The sequence below is a fragment of the Oncorhynchus mykiss genome, chromosome 1, assembly GCF_057628025.1.
Source record: "Oncorhynchus mykiss isolate SJ-2025 chromosome 1, ASM5762802v1, whole genome shotgun sequence".
Classification (NCBI taxonomy): domain Eukaryota; kingdom Metazoa; phylum Chordata; class Actinopteri; order Salmoniformes; family Salmonidae; genus Oncorhynchus; species Oncorhynchus mykiss.
Genome location: NC_143022.1, coordinates 31,695,243 through 31,713,013, shown reverse-complemented (window position 1 = coordinate 31,713,013; position 17,771 = coordinate 31,695,243). Strand labels below are relative to the sequence as shown.

The following is a 17,771-nucleotide window of genomic DNA, read 5'->3' as shown; positions in this document are numbered from 1 at the left end:
TTTCCCCTCTTCGCCCATCACAAATCACAATGTGTCTTTCAGCAGGAGGTAGAATTTGACCCTAACTACTGATACAGGATAAGTTTGGGTAGGGTAATCTGATCCCAGATATATAGTGACAGGGTAACTTCTAGCTCAACTGGCACCATTTTGTTTTTCCTGTGCAAATAAGTTTCTGTGATCTGTCCAATGAGGGAACGAAGGTTGCCGTTTTTCATTTGAATGGGGGTTTGGTTTACAACTCTTGTTGCTAGGCTGTGGATATTTTTTCCAGGAAATCTTCCACTGCAAAACAGCCAAAGCTGTTCCGCTCACATCTTATTGGTCGGTGATGGGGTGGAGTACTGAGGACTGAACAGTACATTCAAAATGGCGTATGTGTTTTTGCTGCTTCCCACAAAGCAACGCCACTATGGTCTATCCATGACATTCTTCAATTGTACCTGTATACAATTGGTTCTTACATGGTCAATGCATATTATTTGTAATATTAATAGAAATTATCAATACAAGCAATTACATATCATAGGCAAACAATTACAAATGTGGTAGTCTATATTAGTTTGACACTGGTATATTTTGACATATCTACTGTGTTCTGTAGTTATTTAATTGAATAGCCTTTAGCTATGCAACACGTGATGAAATAAGTGTACTGAAATACAGGACAGGAGGTAGTAAAACACAACTTCAGCATTGTTTAATGTTCAAAACTAAACTATTTCAACAATGAAGTTGGTTTATACATCTTGCCTCATAAACACAAAACATTTCTTAAGAAGAACAAACATTAATTGCAAAACAGACAGTAAACCTTTGAGCATAGATCTTTGGACAAAACGAGGGAAATGTTGCCACAATGTATCTCCTAGTTTTAACATTTGATACATTTCAGACAAGTGTATAAAATACATGTAGAGCCACAATGTTGCATATTTTCCTCAATAAATCGCTTTATAGTAATTATCTAAACCATTAGAGTAGAGGCTCTGCTTGCTACCCAGGATGCTGGTGTGTTTCAGAGGAAGTTGTGTACGCTTACGTTGAAAAAGAGGGGGCAGAGCTATTGAATAGGATAACAGTTCATGCAGACCCAGTGGGAAGGACAGACGGAAGAGACCAGCATCCAGCACAGAATGGCAGAGACGCAGAACTGTCAGGGTGAAGATCCCGATAAAATGACGAAAATCTGCGAGAAATGCGGCGGTCGCGCAGGTAGAAGACGGGGGATAGCGCCCGTCTCACATGTGGGTAAGAAACTAAAAAACAAAAACAGTTTTCCCCTATAAAGGCGCGTTTAGAAGATGTGGCAATATGGTGGAAAGAGCGAGGGTTCTAAGGTCTGTTGTAAAAATGGCCATGGTGTGTTCCCTGTTAAGAATTATACAAATAAAAAATTCGGACCTAATGTTCGTGTGGGTTGAAATTCTAATTCGTGGGATGAATAGGAGAATGAAAAAATGTGTTGCGTTAATTTAAGTCAAATACAAAGTAACATTATTATTGGGTACACTTTCGAGTTCTAGAACCTACGCATTTAAAATGTGCTTTGTCCTTGAAAGGGCAAATGCCCTTGTCTGAAATTGACAGATAATTAACTAAATTGAGTAACGTTACACCTTAACAATGTTATTTTAAGTGGGTTGAGAGTAAGATGAAAGTATGAAGCTTTATATTGTGAGTTCTATTATATAGTGCATTTCGATGTTTTTCCATACAAAAAAAATATATCTGTTAGAAAAGGCTTTATTGCCAGGTTTAGGTGTTACATGCTGGAAAACATTCCAGACAGGTATAGTTCTGGCTAACTTAATATTTCAGCTAATTTTAACAGTAGTTAAAATTATTCAATTAAATTTGAAGTTAAACATGTTCGATAATGGTGCTTTTTCTTTACACATAACACAAGTTGTATGTTCAAATGAAACTGCAACGTCTTGAGGAGCATATATGAAGCTATTTTTCAAAAAATTGTAAATAGGGTGTTGGCTTTTAACTCTTTGTGTTACAGAATGGAAATAAAAGTCTCAGAAATAATTCTGTAAATATTTTTTGGGTTATTATTTTAGTAGTTATGGGAGTAGGTTTTTCACACTTCACAAATACAGAACGATTCACTTGATCACATTTCATAGAGGAATTATTAAGAAATACACCCTTTTCCAAGACACAAAAGCTACTTAATGCTATCCTGATCAGGTTATTGAAATATGTCCATACAGTGAGGATGAGATTTTTTTCCATAGATATTTAATGTAATCAAGTTGATGCTGTGTTATCATCTTTATTAAAGCTTAATATAAAAGTCCCTGGGGCTGAGATATTGATTCAGCCAAGTCTCAAGATTTCCATGTTTAGGGACACTATATTTAAATAAGGTATCATTGACCAGCTGCTATATTGTGGTCATAAATTGGTTGCTGGTTTAATCTTTGTGTTCCATGAACAATTCTTACTAATTTTGATACAAAAATCGTTGGATAAATGGCCACAACGCATATTTCAAGTTGAAAGTATAGTATTTTTGGACATGCATGTATTCAAAGTGTAAATGGTTATAAGTTGCCTTCTGCAAATTAATCACAAATTAATTATGGGTAGATATTAGTTGATCGAGTATATGGTTGCCTCTAGTATTTGTAGTAACATTTCGAATATGAAATTCTGTACAGATGTATAGAATCTCTTGTATCAGACAATGTATGGCATTCTGCCAGATTTTGTGACATAATCACCATAATCTAACATGTATATTTCTTTTTTTCAGGAACCATTGAAGTTTGAAAAATGAGGGTAAAGAAGAATACTGAAGTTTTGATACTTGGAAAATGGTAGGTTTGTGAAAAACTGAGCTTGTGATGGCATTTTATGACTATTAATTATTAACAGTGCGTATGTTTAATTTAGCAAGTACGTTTCTCCTGACTGCTATATTAGACTGACCAATAGGTTGTGCTGTTTGCCTGTTTTCACTTTTGTATTTGTACTTTTGAAGGTTTGTTATCTGGGTGGCCCACCAAATCGATGACTAGGGGGATCGGAGTAATCATGGCTTGTAAGTATAAAGTGTTCGCTTTTAATTAAAGACGGGAAGAAGATAGAACCTGAAAACAACACATTTTGAATAACATCTATTCCATGTAAAATATTATATGGGTGTGTGTTATAGTGTATCCTAACACTACATTGTAACATTTGCATTGTGTACTTACTTGGCATTTATTTAGTCTGTGCCCATTCAATATCTGAAAAGGAGAGTAAATAGGGAAATTTCTTAAAATGAATAAATACGTAAAAAAAAAAATCGCTGAACACACTTGTGAGCAGTGTTATGATTGTTAAGACCACAAGAGGGCAATATTATTCACTATTAAAGTTAGCTCTTATTGCTACCTTGATGCTGCTTCAAATCTTCACATTTTTGGTTAGACTTATTTTTAGAATTTGATTCTCTGCTAAGGTCTCTGTTAAGTGCTTGTAAAAAATGCTATTTATCCTCTTTGGGAGAACTAACTGACATTTGTACATTAGTACGAAAAAAATGGCTAGCTAGCCAATGGGTAAGTAAAGAAATGATCTCAGACAAGTAAAGGACATCGGAAATTAAAGTGCTTTTAATAATATGCCTATTAATTTGGCTCAACTCAATCTTGCCTAGGTCTTAAATGTATGATCGTTATCCTAAAAGTAGTATTATCCTTGTGTTGAAGTTGCTATATGGCTTAAGTCTGTTCAGGTTCTTTATCAGTTAGAATGTTTCTGGTTGAATGAGATGAGTTAATATAGTAAGTAATACTAATAAGCTAACTAAAGTTGTTAATACGTTAGCTAGCTAGCTTGCTAAATTGGTCAAGTTGGCAATATTACTAATCAAGAAGATGCCATGTTGTATTCTGTTAATATGAAGCATGGTTATCATAATTGATAATACACACACATGTTTGATGAAAATCTGTAAATGATTTGTTTGGTTGAAAAGGTGAAAGGTCTGTAATATAATGTCACAACTCGTAGACTAGGGTTGCAGAATTTTGTAATGTCCTCTTGGGGGGGTCATAAAAAAATCTAAAGTCAGGAACCCATGTTTTTTTTAAAAATAATTCTGCACTACTTGAACTGAGCATTACGCATAGCACTAGGAAACCTGATCACTTGAGAGATCACATTTTTGGGAACTTGAATTTTGGTTTGCAAAAACGGTATTCAAGTAAAAGCCTAGATGAGGAACTCCATTCCGAGAGACCACATTTTGTAATATTTGGCCAGTATGAGTGAGTATTCACAACTTGTGGTCTGGTGTATTTGATGGTCACCTAATTTCTCATCTTATCCCTTACAGAATCAAGACATGGACTGACTGCCTGTTCCATTCCCTCCCCATGAAGTAAGAAGACAGCTATGTAAGTCTAGTCTGTGTTGTGTGCTGTAACAAATGGAATGTTTCTTAAAATGTCTGCTGTAAATGTAATGTTAATGCTCTGTACTAAATCAATTCCTTAGAAAAACATTAAGTTATGTTTAATAACATTGAAGTAACATAACTTCTACATAAAAGTTCAAATCCAGGCATGTCATGTTTGCCCAAAACACAGGGCCTTAAACATAGCACTTGATCTTTAACATCCATAACAATCCAGAGCTGGGCTATTTATTGGTAACGGGAGTAGGATTCCCAGTGATGTGGTATAATTTGGAAAACTGATTTTAACCAATTGAGATCAACAGATCTACCACCATGACATTTCTACCTCTTCTTGTAGTGTTATTAAAATATGTATATTCCAGTGAAAGTTTACCCTTTTGTTGTTTTTTGCTGCATGGTGAAAGCTATAATTATATCACACATTGTTACATGCCACTGAACAGACACTTCAAATTAAGCTAAATCAGTTTAAAGTTACTAATCTCTTAATTTGGTAATGAAGCCCTGTTACAAGGGCATCCTATTTTATAACAATGATTTAAAGGGATATTGCGAGATTCTGTTTTTCTACTTACCCCGTCCAATGAACTTGTGGATACTATTTTTATGTCTCTGTGTGAAGTATGAAGGAAGTTTGGAGCTAGTTTCGCCAGCCAATGCTAACTAGCGTAAGCGCAATGACGAAGTCTTTAGGTACGCTAGCGTATGATGCGTAAAGGACTCGCCCTTTAAATCTTTACTTCAAATATGCTCATGCTTCTCCTAGAAGCTAGAAGTTGCCATTCATTGTTGATAACTCCTGATGCTTAAATAACTTTCAAATATTCCGTGATTCTTCTCTTGCCTGTGGCCCAATTATTCACAACTGCCCAAATTTATCCCCCAGTATTTTTTCCCCCCTCTTTTTTTTTGTTATCAGCTTTATTTTGAAATGTAATAGATTGAAGCTCCTTTTTTCACTTAGTCAGTGTATTCTGACATAATACATAGACTACTGCATTATGCTATTCTACCTATTTCCTAGCTGGGATAATAAAGTCACCTACCTACTACTACCATTATGATTCAGTATTTTCTGCTTTATTCGGGAGGAATTTCACTTTTCTTAAAGTCAAACGATCACAGTTAGGCCATGTTGTCTTTTTTTCTTCAGTAAAAAGGTGAGATGCGAAATAATCCTGTATTAATTAGACCCAACCCACCTCTACTAATGATTTATTTGCATGTCCACTAAATTATAACTTCAAACTAAAGGCCCAATGGATATTTCCTTGTACTTTGAATATGAGATGGTTTCTCGTAATAATTCAGTTTTCTTGGCAAGATCCTCCGAAAATCTTCACTTTGTTTTCACTTGTTGGTCATGAACTGACATCTTCGGTCGGAACCTGCCTCTATGTTTTTCTTGGCTTAAGTGAATGCGTAAATAGATTTTAAGAACTCTTTTTATTATTCTCGTTCTTATTAAAATTATTTTTGTGATTTCCTCTCTTCCTTGGTGAATCTCTGCTGGTCATGTGTGGAAGTTTGAGGCCGGGTGCATGCAGAGGAAGCACATTTAGCATATTTTGTGCAGTTTAACTCCATGCATGATTACTATTGTTGGGAATTTTGTGTTTCGTTACAAATAAAGGAGCAGTAGTTTAGATACAACTAATAGTTCATCAATATCAGTTGGCCAAAAGTGGATTATGAGATTAACTCATGCCAGCGTGTGCTCAATTTGATTCCTGTGAACCCCCTAGTGGGCAGTTGAAGTAGTTTAGCCTAGCTTGACAGTAAAATAATAATAAATCAAATTAATGTCACCAATTTATTGTCTATCTATTCTAATGAACATTGTATAATCCCAAAAGTAGATCACCAGCCATGGGTTGTATGAACGATTTTGATTTGTCAGATATAAATAACGACTTTACATTATCCATGCTAAAATGATAAATTATACTGATCTGTAATGATTAACAGACATTTTGTAACATTCCATTTGCTTAGCTTTCACCTGTATTTCCTGTTTTGTCTTTGTTGTTTTCAAATTATTCAGCTGTAAAATTTGTTGAATGCTTGCTATTAAATTGCATAATGCTGTGTTCATGTGCTCTCGGAATCATCGGAAATTTGGAACTGGGATACCCCCCGGAAAGCTCCCAGAATTTACGTAATTACGAGTTTCCGACATCCAAAACCAATCATAACGAGCGCCCAAGTATGAAATAGTCGTACTCCTAATGTTTCCCCGTTCTGGTAGTTTTGAGTTTCCTACTTCAGGTGAACGAAGCGTAATAATATTTGACTTTAGATTTATCGTTAAAACACTCGTGAGAATCATAGATTTCTAAAGGTTTTAAATTATTGCTTTTGTGGAAATTTGAACAGCTGACTTGCATTACTTTTAGTATTCCATCCCCCAAAAATATTAACATAATTGTCTAACGTTTATATTTGAAAATCATGGGCACAAGGTCATTTGGGGTGAATAGGGCTGAATCTTCAAATTATATTCACATTTTGTCCAATCTGTCTGCATATTACACATGTGTATGGTTAGTAAGCATTCAGCCCTTAATGCTCTTTATATAAACATTCTGGATTTTGGGGGATTTATTTTAATTGCGATATTTGTCACTGCATACTGCTATGATACAGACATTTTAACTTTGGGTTTCATTACCAACTCGACTTTCAGCTAGCTATTGAGCATTGGAATCGGAATCTTTTGTGGTGTTGTTGAAGCTCTTTTCGCAGGCAAATTCCAATTGATGGGATAGGACAAAAGTGAGGTCTTAATTAAATGTAATTGGGGCTTTCGACTCATTTTCTTTTTCTTAATTCCATTAAAGACCCCATTCTACTGGACATTGAAGTGGAGACAGCTGCTTTGTCATCAAGATGGCGGCGTTGATTTGGGAGCTAATTGGATTTTTGAAAAGCTGACTGGATTTTTCAGGATTTTATTTTACTGGATAAGATGCATCAATTGGAATTACATCAAACTTTGACATGGACTCTTGTGCTTTGGATGTGCTGGCAATTCTTTGGACTCAATTGTTTGAATATTGTAATGGTTTCCTTTACTGGGTTCAGTTACACTACTTTTTCTACTTCTGTGATTTCCTAATAGGATGTTATTTATGTTAAATAAAACATTGCAATTTTCACTATTCTGACTTTCTTTCATTGATCAATATGCTACCCAAGAATGTTACAGGACTTGTCTTTTCGCTAAATGTGAAAATTCTCTCCAGCTGAATCAATTTTACTCAAATGTAATCCAGTTTCTGGTATTTTCTTGGGCTTCCGATTTACTCCTGTTTACTGGAAGGTATGATACGTTTGCCTTGTACAATCTAAATTGACATTTAGTGCTAGCTAAATTAGGCCCACTAACTTTAAATAAGATCTGGAGAATTGGAGGGTAAACGCAAGTAATACTTTTCACTACTTTTTATTTTGTGAACTTTTACACCTATTACGCAAAAGTTTTTTTGCTCAAGTGTTTACGCTACTTGTCTCGAGCAATACTTAACAATGTAGCAACTTTTTAAAACTATTTATATCCCGGGTTAATTTAATTGACTAGTTTATTACTTCCTACACTTTTGTAGGACTGTAATGTATTCACAATCCGACTCGTAATTGGCGCAAACATTTATTTTTAAATTTAAGTCAAATGAAAGGGTATGGCTTCTAGTGATCAACGCATTCCATGGTGAATGAAGGGGCTGGCTAATCTATACAGTAATACTCTGCATTTCTACATAGCTCTACATAATACACAGTTGAAACAGCTTTTGGCAAAAACTGAAATGGTGGCCAAGGCTCTGCCTCTAAAATGGCTCCTGAAGTCATACTTCCTGTCTGAGCAGGAAGTGATGGGTCTTAGTGTTTAATTCTTTTTGTACAAATATTACCCTTATTGATAAATAATATATATGGATATGACTTTGGCAAAGGCTATCCTCTTGAAGTGATGCAACTTTTTATGAAATAAAAATGTAATATAGGTTTGCCGTTTTTATACAAAATAAAGGGGGTGGGACTTTGGGACATCACCTGAGTGTGGGGTAAATGGAAATAACGTCAATCAAAGGCAAAGCTTTCAGAGCTAGGAAGGAGCTCTAGATGGCGGATGAGCTTTGGGAAGGGGAACAATTCATTGGGCTTTCGTCAGCCCTTTTTCTTTTTCATGAAATCAAGCTGGAATATGCCGCTCTATGAATATTTTTTTTATTTAAAATAAAAACTAGTACTATAGTGAACAGTAGATTAGGTTTACTGCTTTTATTAGTTTTTCGTCGTGTATATCGGTTTTACTGAGTGTATGCGCGAGTCGTTGTCTTCTCTGCCTAGGTCTGGCAGCCATGGCGCGCCTCCATTTTTCGTGTGCTCTGTGAAGAGCTCTAGCCTTTCGTCTCACGATCACTTGTGTTGACGCTTCAATATCCTATTAATGTCTTTTCCCCTAATGTTTATTTTCATTCAACCTTTTTTTTATATATACCTTTTTTTGGGGGTAATGAGTATTATATAGTCTATAGCCTATTTTGCGGATGTGAATCTAATACTTCATTATACCTTACTGTACATGGAATAGGTATGTTTACATTTTTATAATGCCTACAATCGATTTAATTTTTATTTATCACATTTTGGTCGTCCTTTGTCTGATGACGCAGTTAGAATTAGTGCATGTGGCTCGGTCGGTGGATCTAATTGTAATTCTCAACACTTGGCTTTTTAATTACAGGATGTCATCAGTTGTCATTTATCCATCGATAATTTATATATTAATATATGTCCAATTTAAACGCCTGACACAACGTTGTCTTATTTCGTAACGTCAAGGATTTTACTGTCCTCTGAGAAACACTATCTTATGGGACTTTTATGATAGTTCATCACTCTTCTAACTTTTGACAGCAAATACCAGCACATAAGACCATCAAATCCAACGTTTTCAAGATAAAACTATGATGAAGAATAAGAATAAAAAGCAAGAAGATGAAGGTTCGACTCAAAGCAATGCATCAAGGTACGATCATCTATTTAACTTTTTAGACATCTGTTTTCATTGTTTACCTTGACAAGCATGGTTGATCGCCTGTGGACACATTTGCTACATAGTTTTAACGATTTGTACCAGTTTCAAACCAATGACCTTGGTCTTGTTTAATAGCCACACCCTAATTTTGCTAGCATTTTGTTACACTAAAGACTGAACTTTCAGGCCCATGTTATTTCATCTTTACCCACATGTATACAACCTAGAATAAGTTTAATTGGCTTTTTTCCCAAGAACAAATACATGATTTCAATGTTTGTTGTTCCATCGTTACTATGTGATATGACCTTGTCATATTAGTCGACACTGCATTGCACCATTTGAACATGCAACGCGTATTCTTTTTTCAAACGTTTTAGAACTCTAATTTACTCATGTTAACAGCATGTGTGGCTGAAGGGAAGTATTTAAATAAATATCCAGTAGGCTCTATTCAACTTGTTTTCTGCATTGGCAACTATGTAGGTAAGTTTAAAGACGCATTTGTCATCATTTGAAACAGTTGACAACATTGGTTTTTAGTAAGCTTAAATGTGGGTAGCCTAAATTATAAAGTGTGTAGTATTTGAATGAGAACTGTTAAATATATAGTAGGCCATACAGTCAATCACGACTGAATGTTCACTAGATTTTAGTTTCTATTTAGGCTGTTGTAGATCTATTTACCTCCTGGATATTTTGTCTTCAGTTACTCCTTCATTTGTTACAGGCTTCTGTCCATAAGAAAGGGAGCCTCTATTATTGTAGGCCTATTTGAAAACGGCTTCACTGGTAGTCAGTCCTCTTGTAAATGTATTTAACTTTGACATGTTTTATGGATAGCCATTTGAAAAAGTTATTAATTAAGGTGTGTATATACTGAAAAAGTATGCATTCTGATGTCATTCAGAGAACAATTTGAGGGGTTATTGGCATTGATGTAGCTCTTTCTGAAGTGCTCTTCACTGGTACACAAATCAGACTAACCATTGACATACTACATTTTGCACAGATTTGGTGTTCACTCAAAAGTTCTAGATTAGGCTTTTCTATTAGGCTGTATTTTCGGATTTGATAGGACAGCTGATTCAATTGAGTGATGTCCTCAATGCACAGTAGCCCTTTATTCAGCTGTGCCTATATTTGTGACCAAGAGGGGCTTATATTCTGAAACCAAGGAATAGGCTACTAGCTAAGTGCCAGGATGGTAAATGTCATGTATTGCAGATGTTTTCATGGTCTCAACAACTTGAGCTATTAGATTATACTTTTATTTGTAAAATAATACAAAAGTTGGGATTCAAATGATTGAAATGTATTATCTGTTTGCGTTTGAACACAAAACAATGTAATTTATTATAATCAATAAAAAGTTATACATGTGCACAGGTTATTTTGAGGCATACTTGTGTCAAATAACCATTCTTGCTTGCAAAATCATGGTAATCTTGAGTGGAACATAATATCTGCTTATCCATCAGTGAAATCATTTCATTCTATCGGGGATGGTAAGTGCACATTGCTTACATCTCTGATAGTTTTAGAATTCAGTCATGGAATTAACTGTCTTATGTCGGCCTATGTATAATTGGTGACTGGATATCGTAATTAAAGCCTGATGGGGCCAACATGTTGTCACCTATTACATGGCTTACATTTCTTACCATAGGCCTACATGACTACTACAACTACAGGCCTTTTTGGGATTGTCTTCAAGAGAGAAGTATTGCATTGGTTTTAGATTGTCAATCCATGCAAATGTTTCAGCTTAACTGCCCATAGCCCTTAATTCAACTGATAATGGGTCACATACATGGCATGAAGACGTTGTCAAACAATTAAAGGCTGTGTAGTGCATTTGCTATCCTGTTGGCAGCCATTTTAATAACCATGCACATTTTATCCGAAGTCTGTCCCTCAAAATACTAATCCTCTACCACACTTTTGACTGCTCTCGTCCTGATAGAGGACTACTTTTCAAGCACATGTAAGCAAAAGACACTGGGAGAGCAGATCCCTTCAATAAATATTATTTTGAAATACAGGGCATGAAGTGGAGTCCACTTTTAATTCACAAAATGGCTCTTGTTTTGTACTTTCTGTATTAAGTGTGCATAGAACTACAGGAAAGGGGAACAGGAAGTGTTTCAAAGGTCATAGGCTTTTTTTTGGAGCTGTGATTGGCTCATTCCTCACCTAGCAACCCACCAGCCTGTAATCATTTACTTCAGTTTTTTGTCCCGCCTATGTCTAACTTCACATTCAATGAAGGGAGTCACTTGCTCATGGGGGTTTGAGCGTTTGTCACTGGGTGACTGACTGGTCAATAAATTACAATAACTTTATCACAGTTCATTAGCTTTTGATATCACAATAACAAATCTTTCTTATCTGAATGGTTATATAAACATTTAATCAGTTAGATTTTCTATAGTTAGATGTATATTTTCAAATGAAATATTATGTACTAATAGAATAGCTCTAGTTATATGCATAAATACTGTCATAAGTGACTACACATAGGTAATAAAGCATGGCTACACATGAAATGATTGTTTTTGTTCTATTGTAGCAGCCTTCTCCATGTTTTAACCATTTTAAGGTAGGCTGACTGTGGATATGATCTATTTTGAAAATGAAATAATGCTGGATGTGGGTACCCCCTATAGTCTGTTCAAGGTACTGCACATTCTGTTCGTATGGGGCATAGACAGACAGGTTTACATTCTTGTAATTTGCTGGGTTTATTATGTAAGAATTACAGTTTTAATAAATACATGTTAGTGATTAATGTGTTCTGGTTTCATTAAATAAAGACATTCCATTTAAATTGAATAATGTTGACATTTCTTCTAATCTTTTTTTAGTTGCATGTAACATTTTCACGGTAAAGTACAGTATGAATATGGCATTTTTTGGTTAGATTGCTAAAAATGTGGAGTGTTTTGAATGTATCAGGGCATGGTTCTGTCATTGTTTACATACATTAGTTAAATGTAGCCTAATATTTGCATTAACAAAATGATATGATGTGCTCTTGAGGTGAATATTACTTCAGGTCTAGATGTTATAATTGGTTGTTGGATAGAATCTCAGTAGGAGCTTCATGTTTGGTGGAGTCACTGTTGGCCCTATGTATGTACTGATGTGGCACTGGCAACCATCGGACTTATTTGGCGCCCTCTATTGTTTTAAAACAGTAATGGTTATTTGTGAAAGTTTGTAGGCTATGTTAGGAATTGAATGAATGCAAAGATATTTTTAGTGTGAGCAACTTTTAAATACCGTGCTAAGATTTTTCAACATACCAATAATAGTATGGACATAAAACACATCCCTGATTGAGAAGCACTTGTGTGGTTTTCAGCAATTTCTCCTGCATGTGGTTATGGAAGTATTTTTAAAGATCTGTTATAACATGATTGGATTGGCATGGAGAGTGGTCTTGTTATGACAAAGTTAATCTGAGCACACTATGGTGATGTAATGATGTTTCCTTTCCACCTAAAGGCGTTAGCATTTTGTGTGTAGTCTTTTCAGTACTACATGAACTCCATTCACTTAGAAAACAACATGTTACACATTCTCCAACTTTTTGTACTTTGTGAAATAAGCCTCTTAACTTTCTACACACAAATCCTAGATGACATTGGCTGCTGTTGTGTCCTTGAGCAAGGTGCTCAACACCCCACAACAACAGCTCCATGGGTGCCCAGTGTGGCAGCCCCCTGCTCCAACCTCCAACCTGTATGTGTGTCTTTCAGAGGTGTTAGGATGAAGCGGAAGTCAAATTTCCTTTGGACCTTGTGTACTATTTTGAATAATAAAGTGTGTACAATTTTGAATAAAAAAGTGATCTTCATTTGTTTAGCCAAATCAGTGCTTGACAACAGTAGGTGGGAGATTGGAGAAACTGTTCATGAAATGGGCTTGTTATTGAAAAGGGAAATCTTTGCATAGCTTACCAAATGAAAGTACAGCACTATAAAAGGATGATATTAAGTAAATATGGTAATATTTTAGACTTAAATTCCACATTTTTGATGCTATAGCAATTCGGCCTCAGAAGAATCGAACCACTCTGGGTTGGAGTCTGGGAGTCAGTCGGAGAGTGAGCACGGCAGGGAGAGGAGAAGATTGCACCACTCAGGAGAGTCCAACAGCTCTTCTGAATCTGGGAGCCAGTCCGGGTCTGAGAGTGAATCCCAGCAGGCCTCGGCAGAGGTCAAGGACAGACAACCAGTTAAAAAGAAAGACAATCTGTCAGATGTGAAGAAGGTAAACAAAGCAAGGCCTGTACTGCAAACTAGTTTGCTTGAGTTATAATATGTAGGGCTGAAAGGCCGTTGCAGCGTTGGAAATAAATTGAAGCCCAATGCCAAGTCTGTGGTCTATGTATATATATATATATATAAGCCCCATTTCAGTTGAATGCATATAGTTATACCACAGACTTGGTATCCTACTCCCCATATTTGGTTATACCATTATTTACCTGATGATTATTTGCCTGATGGTTTCTAGATTGTAAATCAGATTTTCTATACCAGGCCAGAAGAAGACATGTACTGTATTTACATTTTAGTCATTTAGCAGACACTTATATAGAGCGTCTTCATATTCCGTTCAGATTCAGAAGCAATTAGGGTTAAGTGCCCACAAGGGCACATCAACAGATTTTTCACCAAGTCGGCTCTGGGATATATCGCGCCATCAGTTACACAACAGCTTTTATGCATGGACACTGCATATTTAGAAACGGAGTCCTGTCTTAATTGGGTTGGAGACGGAAAATGGCAAGGATGCAATGATCCAATTTGGTATTTGATTCCAGATGTGGGAAGAGCATCCAGATGTCTATGGGGTCAGGCGATCAAATCGCAGTAGACAAGAACCTGCTCGTCTCAATATTGGAGCTGGGGTAAGAAGTGCAACATGAAATCTACTGAAATACTGCTGAATGGAAATTCTTTAAAGAAAACTCCCAAAAAACTTCTAGTGTATGTCGTGTGGATTTATTGGTGTCTCAGTCAATTTAGCTGCAACCCCTTATGGCAAAGCCTAATCTCTCATTGAGATGTAATCAATTTCAACACACTTGCAGGGTAGCAGTGACTCCGAAGGTGAAAGTCCTAAAAGAAAAGCATCACGACAGAAGAAGAAAGAGTGAGTATTGAGATTATTAGATTTGTAATTTTCAGTTTTATTTTCTTGATTTTTTTGATTCTTATCCACTTAAATCTATCATGTCGTGGGATGAATTTATTATGTTGTGCCAAATTCTGCTCAATGTTGGGCTATGTGTAGAATAACTCATTTGAATCATGACTTAGGTCTACTTGTCAAATCAATTGTAAATGGGTTAGTTAAACCGACAAATGCCATAGATGACATTCGTTATCTGTAGCATTACTGGCAATCCATGTTTTTTTTTGCTTCCAAAATGCACTTTCTGCTGTCCAATTAGACTCTTCCATAACCTTGGATCACATTCTTGATTGATATCATGAACATATAGCCATAGTATCCCATGACAGTCTGGATGTAAGTGCAAGACATACAGTGCCTTGCGAAAGTATTCGGCCCCCTTGAACTTTGCGACCTTTTGCCACATTTCAGGCTTCAAACATAAAGATATAAAACTGTATTTTTTTGTGAAGAATCAACAAGAATCAACAACACAATCATGAAGTGGAACGACATTTATTGGATATTTCAAACTTTTTTAACAAATCAAAAACTGAAAAATTGGGCGTGCAAAATTATTCAGCCCCTTTACTTTCAGTGCAGCAAACTCTCTCCAGAAGTTCAGTGAGGATCTCTGAATGATCCAATGTTGACCTAAATGACTAATGATGATAAATACAATCCACCTGTGTGTAATCAAGTCTCCGTATAAATGCACCTGCACTGTGATAGTCTCAGAGGTCCGTTAAAAGCGCAGAGAGCATCATGAAGAACAAGGAACACACCAGGCAGGTCCGAGATACTGTTGTGAAGAAGTTTAAAGCCGGATTTGGATACAAAAAGATTTCCCAAGATTTAAACATCCCAAGGAGCACTGTGCAAGCGATAATATAGAAATGGAAGGAGTATCAGACCACTGCAAATCTACCAAGACCTGGCCGTCCCTCTAAACTTTCAGCTCATACAAGGAGAAGACTGATCAGAGATGCAGCCAAGAGGCCCATGATCACTCTGGATGAACTGCAGAGATCTACAGCTGAGGTGGGAGACTCTGTCCATAGGACAACAATCAGTCGTATATTGCACAAATCTGGCCTTTATGAAAGAGTGGCAAGAAGAAAGCCATTTCTTAAAGATATCCATAAAAAGTGTTGTTTAAAGTTTGCCACAAGCCACCTGGGAGACACACCAAACATGTGGAAGAAGGTGCTCTGGTCAGATGAAACCAAAATTGAACTTTTTGGCAACAATGCAAAGCGTTATGTTTGGCATAAAAGCAACACAGCTCATCATCCTGAACACACCATCCCCACTGTCAAACATGGTGGTGACAGCATCATGGTTTGAGACTGCTTTTCTTCAGCAGGGACAGGGAAGATGGTTAAAATTGATGGGAAGATAGATGGAGCCAAATACAGGACCATTCTGGAAGAAAACCTGATGGAGTCTGCAAAAGACCTTAGACTGGGACGGAGATTTGTCTTCCAACAAGACAATGATCCAAAACATAAAGCAAAATCTACAATGGAATGGTTCAAAAATAAACATATCCAGGTGTTAGAATGGCCAAGTCAAAGTCCAGACCTGAATCCAATCGAGAATCTGTGGAAAGAACTGAAAACTGCTGTTCACAAACGCTTTCCATCCAACCTCACTGAGCTCGAGCTGTTTTGCAAGGAGGAATGGGAAAAACTTTCAGTCTCTCAATGTGCAAAACTGATAGAGACATACCCCAAGCGACTTACAGCTGTAATCGCAGCAAAAGGTGGCGCTACAAAGCATTAACTTAAGGGGGCTGAATAATTTTGCACGCCAAATTTTCAGTTTTTGATTTGTTAAAGTTTGAAATATCCAATAAATGTCGTTCCACTTCATGATTGTGTCCCACTTGTTGTTGATTCTTCACAAAAAAATACAGTTTTATATCTTTATGTTTGAAGCTTGAAATGTGGCAAAAGGTCGCAAAGTTCAAGGGGGACGAATACTTTCGCAAGGCACTGTATATTTGGTTTGATCTTTCAATTCGGTGGCGTTTGTATTTGTCATTATTTTTTCCAATAATTTTCTGGATACTGTCCTTGCCATTTTCATGCATATGTGGATGTTTGTGCTTGTCTAAAGTGGCTCATTAGGAGATTCAGACAGCAAGACTGAGGTGGTCTTCAGAACTTTACTTTATGTTTAGTTATCTGATCAAATCTTGCTAACCAGAGCACCCTAAGCCCGGTGTAGAGCATTAATAAACCCAAAGGGTGAACTTGTGGTATTTCTGTGTTGTAAGAAATACCTGGAAAAGTGATGAATCGGATGATGATGATGATGATGATGAGGAGGAGGATGCCAGCAGTGCAGACAGTGAGCAGGAAGAGAAAAAAGTTAGATCCAGACGACTTCCTGCTAGAAGGTAAGGGTGTAGTGAAGCCTGGCCTTCAGACAGCTAATCTGTCCACTTTCATGTCCATTGTGTGTGATCAGAAACTGGCTGTTGTAGTGCTTTTTTGGCTTTGAAAGTGCTGTATGACCGGGTTTCTTTTTAGCCTTCAGTCACATACAAAATATGAAATCGGTCAATTCCAATCTGATAATTGTTCAAAATGTTCTTCTGTGTATTATTTATTACTGTGCATTTAATATGTTTTATCAACTATGATATGCATTATACTATTCTATATTGTTATATTGCAGTGAATATTTGCATTTAGACTCAGAAGGATGACCAAAAAAAGAACAGTTAAATCCTAAAGTCAACCAAAATTATGTTTTGATGAAGGCTTGCTAACATTATCAGCTACAGTGCCTTTGGAAAGTATTCAGACCCCTTGACTTTTTACACATTTTGTTATGCTACTGTTCTAAAATTAATTAAATAAATAACAATTCTCAGCAATCTAATCTACACACAATACCCAATAATGACAAAGCAAAAACTGTTTTTTAGAAATGTATTAAAAATATATGTACATTCGTATTCAGACCCTTTGCTATGAAACTCGAAATTGAGCTCAGGTGCATCCTGTTCCCATTGATCCATCCTTGAGATGTTTGTACCTGTGGTAAATTCAATTAATTGGACATGATTTGGAAAGGCACACACCTGTCTATATAAGGTCCCACAGTTGA

At 36.3% G+C, this 17,771-nt stretch overlaps 1 protein-coding gene across 8 annotated transcripts in view; it reads left to right on the top strand.

Annotated features, from left to right (window-relative positions):
* Nucleotides 1-1,103: 1,103 nt before the first annotated feature.
* chd2 (chromodomain helicase DNA binding protein 2) overlaps nt 1,104-17,771 on the top strand; it is a 36,255-nt gene continuing 19,587 nt past the window's right edge. For 2 of the 8 annotated variants that reach the window (XM_090225928.1, XM_090225753.1), the window contains exons 1-9: nt 1,104-1,251; nt 2,768-2,831; nt 2,996-3,055; nt 4,340-4,400; nt 9,344-9,455; nt 13,517-13,742; nt 14,299-14,385; nt 14,569-14,630; nt 16,933-17,055. In XM_090225928.1, coding sequence (XP_090082054.1) covers nt 9,394-9,455; nt 13,517-13,742; nt 14,299-14,385; nt 14,569-14,630; nt 16,933-17,055 — 560 coding nt within the window. In that variant the 5' untranslated portion in view covers nt 1,104-1,251; nt 2,768-2,831; nt 2,996-3,055; nt 4,340-4,400; nt 9,344-9,393. Of the gene's footprint in view, nt 1,252-2,767; nt 2,832-2,995; nt 3,056-4,339; nt 4,401-7,263; nt 7,585-8,499; nt 9,018-9,343; nt 9,456-13,516; nt 13,743-14,298; nt 14,386-14,568; nt 14,631-16,932; nt 17,056-17,771 lie in introns of those variants that run through there. The other 6 variants (XM_090226005.1, XM_090225875.1, XM_090225804.1 and 3 more) reach the window with 5 other exon arrangements.